General features: G+C 41.8%; 1 protein-coding gene across 1 annotated transcript; it reads left to right on the plus strand.

Moving 5' to 3' along the window:
* Nucleotides 1-1,393: 1,393 nt before the first annotated feature.
* prkab1a (protein kinase, AMP-activated, beta 1 non-catalytic subunit, a) lies at nt 1,394-13,061 on the plus strand. The gene is made up of 8 exons (XM_060037986.1): nt 1,394-1,543; nt 2,704-2,879; nt 3,464-3,633; nt 3,846-3,939; nt 4,795-4,909; nt 8,033-8,166; nt 8,566-8,634; nt 9,244-13,061. Exons 2-8 carry the CDS (start codon nt 2,727-2,729, stop codon nt 9,319-9,321), a joined length of 813 nt encoding a protein of 270 aa, XP_059893969.1. The 5' UTR covers nt 1,394-1,543; nt 2,704-2,726; the 3' UTR covers nt 9,322-13,061.
* Nucleotides 13,062-13,188: the final 127 nt, after the last annotated feature.

Genomic DNA, 13,188 nt, shown 5'->3' on the forward strand with positions numbered 1-13,188 from the left:
AGGATAGACAGATATAGACAGTGATATATATATATATATATATATATATATATATATATATATATATATTGTATATATATATACATATATACATAGATAGATAGACAGATAGTAAGACAGACAAATAATGGTCTGATTGTTATTTATATACAACATACATGTGTGTTTGTGTCTTTGGCAACAATCTTTGGCAACAAGATTTAACCAATCTAATCAGTTCAATAAAGAAAGAAGGCGGGAGAGGGAGGGAGTGGGAGAGGGAGAGAGAGAGAGAGAGAGAGAGAGAGAGAGAGAGAGAGAGAGAGAGAGAGAGAGAGAGAGAGAGAGAGAGAGAGAGAGAGAGAGAGAGTGAGAGAGAGAGAGAGAGAGAATAATGGTGAGGAAGACGATGGCAGATTTTTTGCTGGAAAAGCAAACCCAACACCCGGTCTTTTGTTCTCGCAAATCCATTTTGCTGTTGCCACCTCCACACACAACCCCACACACCCCACCCTTCAGCGGAGACCGTGTGCTGGCTTGAGCCCACACACAGGGTCTCTGCTGCTGAGGAGAGCCAAAGACAGCTGTCTGGTCCCCGGGGCGCCTACACACTCTCTCACACACACCGACACACCGACACACACCGACACACACACACACACACACACACACACACACACACACACACACACACACACACACACACACACACACACACACACACACACACACTCACACACACACACACACACACACACACACACACACACACACACACACACACACACACACACACACACACCCTTTTCTGAGTGCACTATTTTAGAGGCTATTTTATTAAATATTTAGAGAGCCAGTGAAAGGTTTGCAGGGTGTTATACAGACACATTCTCCTTGCACATTTCTGCAAGGGATCTTGGGTTAACCAATCCTTCGTTAAACTAGACAAATATCTCAACCCCTTATATTAAATGGATCTTACTCAACGTGGCAACTAAAATAATTAACTAGATTAAATAGCTATACGGTACTAATTATAAAATATGATAAAGGCAACACAATATTAATTTGCTACCATCAGTTCAATCAATGTCTCTGCTCTTTCTCTTTTGCTCGTACATTCTACGGCAGTTTATGAACTACACTCCCATCTAGTGGGCAAGATACAAAAATACAACTTCTCTGTAGCTCTGCATTTCATCCCAATGTTCCATTTTTCACTACAACAATTTGACCAGACTTATGCAATACACACATTGGGTCATTTCTAAGGCATAATGGTTAGAATAAAAAAATAATAAGGTAAACAAATGTTGTGCTCTGAAAACAATTAACGATCACAACTAAATTCTAGATTCATCATTTCCAATATTTGTTGCCTTTCAAATCAAATGCGCATGCGTTTACTATCACACGCATGCGCATTGCCATACAGAATGTTTTGTATTTGCTGATGGCATCTGGAATGCGCATGCGCAGTTCCCTTAACGAATGTTTTGTACTTGCGGCTGGCGTCTGAAATGATAAACTAACGCCGACACGGATCGATATTTCTTATTCTCAGGTGAGGTTGTCATTTGGTGTTTCATTTTCGAAAACAATTTGTAAGAAGACAATTTGTTGGCACAAATGCATACCGTCATATAGCGCATGCCAACATTTACAGTACAGAATATTTAATTGAGTAAATTTGAATTATTATTCTGCAGCCACCAGTCTTCCTCTATGGCTGTCTGCTGGGATCTATGGTTCTCATGGTCTTCCTGGGACCAAAGAACCATAGATCACAACATTCCTGGCCATTGGTTTTCCTCCATGTCTGTCTCCTGGGATCTATGGTGCTCTGGTCTTACTGAGTCCAGTGTCATGGATGTCATTTCCATCTATGCAACATGCTTCACATTTAACAGGATGATGACCCATCGCCTGGTGGTTTATAGTTCGGCTTTGGTCATGTCAGAGGCAATGCATTGAGTTGCATGGTTTAATTGAATAGTATGCATTTGATCAGAATGAATATAAATAATATAATAAATGAATAAATAATAATAAAATAATAATACAATTAATATCATGATCATATGATTATTAGGGTGTATTATGATTCAATGATGTTGTCACATTTATAATCAATGTGTCTTGATGTGCAAGAGAACATTTTCCATCGAGGTCATAGGTCATGTTAGATGTACGTTTTTTGTATGTATATTTTTTATATCGTTATTGCTTTAAGGATTTTTTTTGTATTGGTATTTTTTCTTATTTTATTGGGTACAACCTGGAATAAGTATTATTTATATATCTTGAGCAGAGAATAATGTGTAGGCCACTAAAGAAAGTCTCAGTTAATGAACCTCATCTCTCTGAGGGTTAACAATGGTAAAGGGTAAATAGACTGCATTTAAATAGCGCTTTTCTAACATTGCCTAACATTCACCCATTCATGCACTCATTCACACATGACGGCGGTGTCAACCATGCAAGGCGACAGGCAGTTCGTCGGGAGCAGTCAGGGTGAGGTGCCTTGCTCAGGGACACTTCGACAGGAGCCGGGGCTCAAACTAGCGACCTCCTGGTTGCTAGTTTGGTTGCTCTACCTCCTGAGCCACATCCCGCCCCCATCATGATTAATGATGAATGATTGATGATGATTTATTATGTTCTAAATGGGAAACTGATCGCATGTATCCCACGCACTAACGACAAGGGTTTTTCTCTGGGCAGTGACCTGAGCCTACAGGAGGAGGATGGGGAACACGAGCAGCGACCGAGCCGTGGGGGGTCACGGGGGGGAGAAGACCCACCGGCGGGACAGCAGGGGGGCCAAGGACGGGGACCGGCCCAAGATTCTGATGGACAGCCCGGAGGACGCGGACATATTTCACGGGGAAGACATCAAAGTAAGCGGACCGATTGAGGATCGGATACCTGAACAACACGACTTGTGTTGTGTTGCAATCCTAAGTGTTGAAGGTTTACACTTGTTCTGCATTACCTTAAGAAGTAGTCAATGTGGGTTGCGTCACGTCGGTTTTATTTGTATAGTGACCTCGATGATCTTAAAAAGGCATCACATGCCTACCTTTTACACCCCTCCTAACCCTAGTCAAATCGAACTTTATTTACAGAGCACTCTTTGTGCGAAACGGCAACACATATTGCTTAGCAAGGGGAAAAAAATAATGGATTGATTTAAAACAGAAAATAACCATATGAATCCCAGATTTTTATTTTTTTACTGCACAACCAGAAATATACTGCGTCTTCTAGAAACAAAGGAACCTCTGATATACTGTGTCGTCTAGAGACAGTAAAAAAAGGAGTACCTTATATACAGTGTTTTCATGTGTTTTCGCTACCTTTATATAGAGTGTTTTCATGTGTCTTCTCTACCTTATATACAGTGTCTTCCTGCGTCTTCTCTAGGCCCACTCGAGGCAGAGGAGTACCTTTTAGATACAGTGTCTTCCTATTTCTTCTCCAGGCCCCGCTAGAGAAGGAAGAGTACCTGGCCTGGCAGCAGGACCTGGAGGCAGACGATAAAGGTCTGACTGTGGACCGGCCCACCGTGTTTCGCTGGACGGGGGACGGGAAAGAGGTCTTCCTCTCTGGCTCCTTCAACAACTGGACCAACAAGATCCCCCTGATCAGGAGGTGAGAAGCGACAGCACAACAATAAAGATCCATTTAAAATTGCTTCATGGCATTTCTTGAGTAAAACTTGTAGTAGATACTTTTGTACTTTGAATGTGTAGGTTTTGTATATTGAGGCCTTGCAACCATATCAAAATAAGTGACTTATCGTTAACTCCTTATCCAAGTGTTTCTTATCCTCAGAACCACTTTTGTGTTGTTCTGTTTTCCAGTCAAAACAACTTTGTGGCCATCGTGGATCTGCCAGAAGGGGAACACCAGTATAAGTTCTATGTGGACGGCCAGTGGACCCATGACCCCGCTGAGGTACACAAACACCCCCGCTACGGATACACAAACAAAACTCAAACAGAAGTCGCATGCTAACTCAGCGTTCAAGTCCCAAGTGTTTCTGGACTAGGGCTGCGCCGACCATCAACCGTCCATCATTTATGGTCAACAGAGGTATCTTCAATCTCAAAATTCACAGGACAATCATATAAGAAGAATCCTGAACAATTCAACATCACAATTCACCCAATGTTCCTTCAGTTTTGATATCATTTCATTCTTAGAGACAAACGTAAAGAGAAATCGTTCTTTACTCTAATCTCTACTGATGGTACTGATACTATAGTCTAAAACGTAATGAAAAGTCTTTCTTTACTCTAGTGATGGTACTGATACTATAGTCTAAAACGTAATGAAAAGTCTTTCTTTACTATAGTCTCTAGTGATGGTACTGATACTATAGTCTAAAACGTAATGAAAAGTCTTTCTTTACTATAGTCTCTAGTGATGATACTGACACTATAGTCTAAAACGTAATGAAAAGTCTTTCTTTACTATGGTCTCGAGTGATGGTACTGATACTATATTCCAAAACGTAATGAAAAGTCTTCCTTTACTATAGTCTCGAGTGATGATACTGACACTATAGTCTAAAACGTAATGAAAAGTCTTCCTTTACTATAGTCTCTAGTGATGATACTGATACTATAGTCTAAAACGTAATGAAAAGTCTTCCTTTACTATAGTCTCGAGTGATGGTACTGACACTATAGTCTAAAACGTAATGAAAAGTCTTTCTTTACTATAGTCTCTAGTGATGGTCAGTTGGCGGTTGGTTCGCGGCTGCTGTTAATAATGTTTTGGTTTTGACGTTCTCTTGCTCCAACCCAGCCGGTGGTGACCGACCCGCTGGGGACGGTCAACAACCTGATCCAGGTGAAGAACACGGACTTCGAAGTGTTCGACGCGCTCATGGTGGACTCCCAGAAATGCTCAGACATGTCAGGTGAGGCCCTCGCTCAATGGTTAATGGTTAATGGACTGCCTTTATGATGCGCTTTACCAACCAGTGGCCACCCCAAAGCGCTTTACAATATTGCCGAATATTCAACCATTCAGACACAAATTCACACACTGACGGCGGCGTCAGCCACACAAGGCGACAGGCAGCTTGTTATTAGCAGTTAGGGTGAGGCGTCTCGCTCAGGGGACACCTCGACACTCGTACAATAATAGCGACTAAATACAAAAGCCCCAGCTTGGTGAACAGGAAATCTTAATAATAAGGGCTTATAAGTGATTACTGTTAATCACAGAACTGGCTGTGATTAATCACATATTTCAAATAGTCGAGTTGACTTGTCTTTCTCTGTGTGTATGGAGGTTACATAATTGATGCATGTATGTATGTATGTGGTGCTGTGAAGAAAAGCCTGCCGAACTGTTAATGGGAAACAAAAGAGCAGATTGGTGACTCATTTATTATAGGGCATAGTTGTTCCTAGTGGTGTGCCTTGAGGCAGGACGAGGTGTGCTCTGCAATGAGTGGGTTTTAATACATAAACCTGCACTAGGTTACTAACATAATTGCTAATATTTATGATTTGTTTTATTACAGATTAATTTAGCCAATAACTTAATAAAAGTTATTGCTTCATCTAAATACTTTCAGTATCTGTCAACCTGAATCCATGAGATACCCTTTTGGTAAGCTGTGAATTATTGCAGAACATTTTATGCATGATACCCTTAAGTTCATGTGTGATGTTTTTCATAGTCAACCCTTCAACTGTAAATCGGTGTGCTTTGAGTGTTTGGGATTGTTGTATGCTAAGCCCCAGAAAGGTTGAGTAACAGATCAATAATTAAACCACTGAAAGTGATAAAAAGTGATAAAAAATAAAACTTTGAAAGTGTCTCTTTTCATAAACTAAACATGAGATGTGTGACACGTTAACCAAGCTACTTTTCTTTTGACCACTTGATACTTTCAGTTGAAGACTTATAACAAAGTGTGTTTTGGCAGACCACTTCTTTAGCTTTGTATACGTTTTCTGCATGATGATTAACGAGCCGTCGCATTGTTTCCTCTCCAGTCTCTGCTTGAGATTACAATGCTGCTGACTGAAGTGTATGAAACGTGACTTAATTCCTTCCTTAAGGGTCGGTCACACCCCATCCAAAGTCAATGGGGCGGAGGATTTCCGTTTGCATCAGTCCAGTGGGACCCACGCTTAAAGTGCTCCTTGATTACCTCTCGTTAAGCAGTGAGCCCATCAGCAGCTTTCGGACGCGGCCTTGCCAATGTTTTCCTAGGGAGTTGAGCGTTGAAGCCCGACCTAGCGCAGATGCTGCCCCCCGGGCCTAGCTCACGGCCTGGGTTCGCCACATTATTTCATCTTTGACCCAGGTTGGAGATTAACAGAAATTGTTATCAGTTAAGAGCAATAAACTTTGGTCTTACATCTACATTTATATTTATATTTAGGGAATTTAGCCAAAGCTTTTATCCAAAGCGACTTACAGTAAGTACATTTGTCAGGAAAAGGTGAAACAATATTTTGCTGTTGGTACAGTTACGATGTTCATAGAACCAAGTGCCAGCACTTACAATTGCTAGGTTAACCCATTCCCCGTATACAACAAAGTTAGGTAGGATAAGATGCTACACAACTAAGTTCCTTAACTAAGTACGACATACAATAAGTGTGTACATTAAGTGCAAGGACGTACAACATACAATAGGTCTGATGGTTGGGTATTTCTGAGCTCCCAACCTTGCATCCAGCAATGCTAGACATGCGTTGACCATTTTATGGTTTTCAGTTAATGGTGAGCGTTAATGTTAAACGCCCTCTTTTATAATACATGATTAAGTAATGCACATTTGAATGTTCTGTGACCTACTAATACACATGCTCAATGCACAAGAAAAAGTCACACCTGCTGCAGTTTTTGCTCACAAGCATCTTGGATGATCTGAAAGGAAGCTAAACAGATCATTTAGACTCGCTAGCATTCTGGCCAGCGGCCTTGCTAGCGGTCGTGCTAGCTGCTCACAGCTAAAGTGAAAGGGTTCACACTGGGTCTTTAACCTATGGTGATCTGACTCTCAATTAGCATATTAGCACACTGGAGGACAAAATACTTATTAAACATGTTTGTATGCTCTATGGACAGCACACAAATGCAATTTCCATTTTCTAAGTTATTTCAATCAAAACTCATGCAACCTTGCTTTGTATTCAACTATGTAACCATGTCTGTGTGCTATGTGAGCAGAACGTACTACGTGAAATTTAAATGAATGATGTCAATCTCAATAATAACGTACTACGTGAAATTTAAATGAATGATGTCAATCTCAATAATAAGTGTATCTCTCTGATGGATCTCTGTAATCTGCACATGGATGCCAACTTTTTCAATGTGTCGGTTTTAAGAAATTAGGGCCTTCATGGACAGGACAGTGAAGAGGGACAGGTAAGTGGATCTGAAAAGAGAGGGAATGACAGGTAGCAAAGGACCCTCGCAAGGTGGGAATCTGACGTAGGTCGCTGCACGACGTAGGTGCGTGGTTAGCGCACTAGCAGGTCGAGCTACCTCATCTGCCAACATTTCGTGTGTAAACGTGATCACTGGCAGCATCCAGACATGAACGGGTTCGGAAAGACCTAGACCGGAGGAGCAGAAAGTTACACAACGTAACCTCCCTGAAACCAAATGTTCCCAGAGGAGTCTGGCGGCGGCCTGTTGTGACACATTAACCCTGCTGGAGTAAGGGCTCTACAGATGGTTAAGCTGACGGCTCTGCAGGTACCTCTGGAGCTCAGGAGTCGGGGTAATGAGAGAGAGGGAGGTTGAGGTGCACTTTAGCCAAACACCCTCCTCCTTCACTCCTTATTACAACACGACGAAGGTTTAACTGTGTGTGTGTGCGCGTGTGTGTGTGTGGATGCATGTGTGCATGTGTGTTTGCGCGCATGTGTTTGTGTGTGTCTATGTGCGCACACGTGCATTAGTGGACAAATAGGAAGAGCCGATTTGTTTTCAAGTGCTTCAAGCACCAGGTGTTTCTAACAGCACCATATAGACTTCATTTCCCATGGGTCTTTGCGTCTCTCTCCAGACCTCTCCAGCTCCCCCCCAGGGCCGTACCACCAGGACGCCTACACTCCCAAACAGGAGGAGAAGTTTAAATCCCCCCCGATCCTACCTCCACACCTGCTGCAGGTCATCCTGAACAAAGACACCGGCATCTCGGTGAGTGGACAGGGGAGACGACAGAACAATCCACTGACCATTTCAAAACCAGTGGGAAGGTCCACCCAGCGCTATGAGGGGACAGCCTACCAGTTGGTACAGGCAGTCCACTGGACAGGCTGGTGGATGATCTGTCCCTGAATGGACGTTAAACAAGGTGACTGAGTCTGAAACAGATTGTAAGGGCTTGTGACGGGTGACTTCCCACTCATGCTATCACAAGAGGCTTTATTAGTCCTCACAAGCTGTTTTAATGTCAATCCACTTGTAGTATCACAAGTATCATGTCTGTCATACCTCTGGGAGGACAGACCGACTTCTGATGTCACAAGTGGACCTTTTTTTGAATGGAAGGTGCCCATTAGTCATGTTTTTAACAGTTTTCTCCTGTCGCCCCAGTGTGACCCTGCATTGCTTCCAGAGCCAAACCATGTGATGCTCAACCACCTCTACGCCCTCTCCATAAAGGTAACTCCATCAGACACCATATACAATCTTAAGTTTACACAAGGACACAATGACCTCCTCCCAGCAAGGAGAAGCCCTTATCCTGAAATATTAATTTGCAGTCTAAACATACGCTAGACGCACCATCATAACAAGCACAAGTGTGGACACAAACTGACCAAAGAATTGCACACACATAATGTTGCATTTCTTTTTAATTTGTTGTTGAGTATTTTAGCTTTTAAATCTATTTGTTTCCTCTTTAACAATGGGCTTCCAGCTCATTCTGTTTGTGTTCAGGAATTGTTACTGACTACAGTTAAAATATAAAAAAAAAACTGTTAAAAGACTAGATCGCTAACCCATATGTCAAAGTGTAAAGGTCTACAGCTAGCTAACCCTATGCCAATGTCCAAGTGTTAAGGACTACAGCTCACTAACCCTATGCTCATGACCAAGTGCTAAGTACTACAGCTAGCTAACCCTAGGCTAATCCCCAAGTGTTAAGGACTACAGCTAGCTAACGCTAGGCTAATGTCCAAGTGTTAAGGACTACAGCTAGCTAACCCTATGCTAATGTCCAAGTGTTAAGGACTACAGCATCTTCCACTGTGTGTATTTCTCCATAAGGATGGTGTGATGGTTCTCAGCGCGACGCACCGCTACAAGAAGAAGTATGTCACCACGTTGCTCTACAAGCCCATCTGACTAATCGGGACTTGTATCTGGGTAACCGAAGACACACACCTGTAAACGTGTACAAACACACTGCACCACGCAGCAGACCCACAGAGATTCTGATCCGCTGAATCCTTGCCCAAGGCATCCTATTTCTATTAAGTCTATACAATGCAGAGTTTCCTTATCAATCCACTTCTTCATCTCAGAGGAGCGATGTAGAAGGAGAGGAGGTCACTGGCCAATCACAAAGCTTCAAAACCCTGAAACAAAAGAAACCATGGGAACAGTTTTGTTTATGAGATATAGTTATTTTCTAGGGCAGCGTCTAATTGACCAGCATAGTTTATTCTGAATAAAATTACAACTAATTGTATTTAGTTCTAAGTTGCAGCTTGAGTCCTATAACGTCGTATAAGACCGTGTTGCCATACAGAACAGGATCTTCACGAGAAGGCATTCTAGCTTTGGTTTCACCTCCTCACCTCCTGTTGTTCTCCTCCTGCACACGCTCCAGCCTGTGAACCCATTAATTACTCTGTATACAGCCCAGAGGGAGCGTACATGCAATCCAAATATGGGAAGGTTGGCTATGGATTCAAAGTCTATTTGTTTTGTTTGAGCACTGAAGCGGAGGTTGGTTCAAGTCCTTCCCTCTCTGATGTTGTGGCAGGTCATACTGAGGTAACCCACGCCTCGCCAAGGAAACGATTGAATTCACACAACTTTAGATTGAAGATTCAACCGTTGAATCAAGCAATATATTATTTTATTTATCGACCTCTGGACAGGAGGAAGTCATAAAAATGATCCAAGCAAGTTTTTTTTACGGGAAGGTATTCTTTTACCCTCCACTCTGTCTCTGTTAATCGTTAATTCAGGTCAGTTTATGACGTTTTCGATTGCAGATGAGCTGTACTTAGTCGCTGACACACAATCGCTGCCCCTCTTTTCTTTTTGCCTTGCTGTATATCCATTGTTCTTTAAGCTGGTAGACCCGCTGAGGTGATGAGGCCGGAGTGCGGCTGTCAGGACTGAACTGACGTATGTGCGTGTGAAATGTGGTAGGAGGACGATGTCTGGACTTGGCTGGACCTTAATGAGGATGTAATTCTCCATACAGGCTGTGAAGACAGAGAGAAGTTAATTCCTTTTAATGAAATTTCTTCTCATGGAGACTGACATTGATAAAATTTTGTATTCTCTATCCATGACGTATTTTGAGAATGTATTTTGTTGCACTGCACTGTGTTTATATGTATATCTTTTTGTTATTTTTTTTCAAAAAGGTCATACAAACATATCACGCCACAAAGTGAAGTGTTATGTATCAAACACCTTTCTCACAAACACTGTCTCAGAGGGCATCTTCGGTCCACATCGGAGGACAAACCGTAGCCTAATAAAGTGCAAGGAACCGAAAAATCCCAGGAGACAAACCTTGATGAGGTACCCAGAGGAGTGAGGAGTTCAGACAGATGAAACAATATCAAAACAACAATGTTAGGAAAGCAATGTCACAGCTGTCACCATGGGTTTCCATCTCTGCGATGGTGAATAAGACACGCGGAGCAAACCGTCGCGCTACTACAAACATCGTCGGTTTCCTCTCAACACGACGAAGGAAGTGGTCTAAGCTAGTGCGATGAGCAGTTGCACTGCTATCGACGTTATGCTGCATGCAGACTGAGTTTGCATTGACTCGAAGCAGTCCCAATTAGTGAACGCTTGAATAGCTGTCCTCGATACTTTCTGTGTTTTAATCTACCGCCTCATATCAAATGTGTTTTTCACTACTCTTGTTCCGTGTTGGCACAGACGCTAATGCAGTCCTCAGACAAGTCCTGACTGAAGGAGAAATTCCGCTCGCTTATTCTCTTGGTACGGGTTGAAGAGTGCATTTCCCTAAATCACCTGGCACTTATTCAATATGAACCCATTACACAACATATGATTATCCTTAACGACTATCTGTTGTAGCTGTAGGTGTTTGAACTAAATATTTACCCTACCTTTTTTTGGCTATCATATTTCTTGGCCTATTTATTTCCTGTGTGGTTGAGGAAGGGGCCCTTTTGGGCGGCAGTAGTCCTTGAAAGTAGTCGATAAAGGAGAGAGCTACTCTTCCTGTGTGTTTCCTGGTTGGTGTTCAGGGGCCCTTGACATCCAGGAGCCAACTGATCGTAATTCACGCATGATTATATGAAAATAGATGACACGGAGGAAGAAGGCAAATGCATCGTGTGCTGTGTTGAAACCAGTGCGCATTCACGATTTTGACAAAAATCCATAAAATATGTTGGGGTTTTTTTAGAGGGGAACTATTCTCTAGCCTTTATCCTGTTGATGAGCCATTTCACAATCTCTCCTTTTGTGAAATCACGATGTTGCTGTGTTCCAACCGTCTGGCTGGAAGGAGCTGATTGGACTGTATCAACGCCAGCCCTAGGCAGAGGTGTATATGGCAATCATACACCTGAGTGGACACTCCTACTAGTGATGTCACAAAATAAGTAACCAGGCTCCATCAGGGGCAATTCTGGGGCCCTTGGACCAGCATATCACAGTGTGTGACAGACTGGAGCTGTCACAGAGATGTTAGAGAATCGAGCTGTCATTTTACTGTCCGTTTGTTGTGTGTGTGTGTGTGTGTGTGTGTGTGTGTGTGTGTGTGCGTGTGCGTGTGCATTTCAATCAAAGTATGAACGACTGACGTTTAGAGATGAAGAAGGTTGTATTGGCCAAATTGCGCAAGGTAGTGTTTGCACTGAAGTCTCACGGACAGTCCTGACTGAAAATAATCATACAGAAAAAGTGTTTTAATGTCTCTTACTGTTTGAATTCTGCATATGTTTCACTGGAAGTCTGGATTAAATATGCATTGATCTTTAGCCGTACACAACCTTACCTTATCCAAGTTTTGGATGTAACAGTAATAACACAAGTTTTGCTTTAATGTTATGGTATTTAACATGTGTCCATCATCAACGTTATGCTGTGTTTTTGGTTTGAAACTGAATATCTGATAAGGATTGATTCATGTCTTGAATTTAACATAAAGAAATTGGTTTTGTTAAAATGTTTTATTTATTTCAATGTCGATTTCGTGATTTTCGAGGTTGGTCCCAATGTCGTCTATCTTGACTAAATAAATCTAGATTAGTGTTTAATTCAATATTTACTAAAGAACCATTTGTTTCTTTTCCTTGTTTCCAAATATTTAGATTTTTACTACACTAATAAAATATTAACAGGGAATTGAACAAAAAAATCTTTCTTTTTCTGTGTCCTAGTTTTAGAGGAGAAAACTGATCTCTCTTGACTGTGGGAAGGAGAAGTCCTTGGAGACTTTTATTATGAAAAATGCATATCAGCACAAAAGGTTTGGTCGAGAGAAGGTTGCTACAAAGTAGCAATCAATCAAAATGCTAACTGTGAAAATGTATCCCATATTAGATAGATACATCCCTAAAATTCCTCCTCGCTTATCCAAAAACACAAACACACGCGCTCTTATATTGGTACAAAGAAAACAGTAAATCACTTAAAAAGTACATTGTATCAGCTTGATCCAGATCCGTTATTTGTCACTCTTAAGTCAGCGTTAATTTAACGATGTCAATTCCTGCATTCTAGATGTTTTCCATTGATTTGCTGACTTTAGTCACAGCCTGTGTTTTTCGTCCTGTGGTAACAGGATACAGGATACGTGGGATTCTATTGTTGTTGTGTTCATTTGTGTTGGCTAAATAAACACACTGGGACCATAAGCAACATTGGTAGTTTTCTTTTCAATGTTTCGTACTTCTTCTTGCAGTAATAATTGTGTACCAATAGGGTGCTGGCACTCTTTTCTCAGCCACTGCATGTGTATTTACTGTTTACATACGTGGTGGT

The sequence above is a fragment of the Gadus macrocephalus genome, chromosome 19, assembly GCF_031168955.1.
Source record: "Gadus macrocephalus chromosome 19, ASM3116895v1".
NCBI lineage: Eukaryota > Metazoa > Chordata > Actinopteri > Gadiformes > Gadidae > Gadus > Gadus macrocephalus.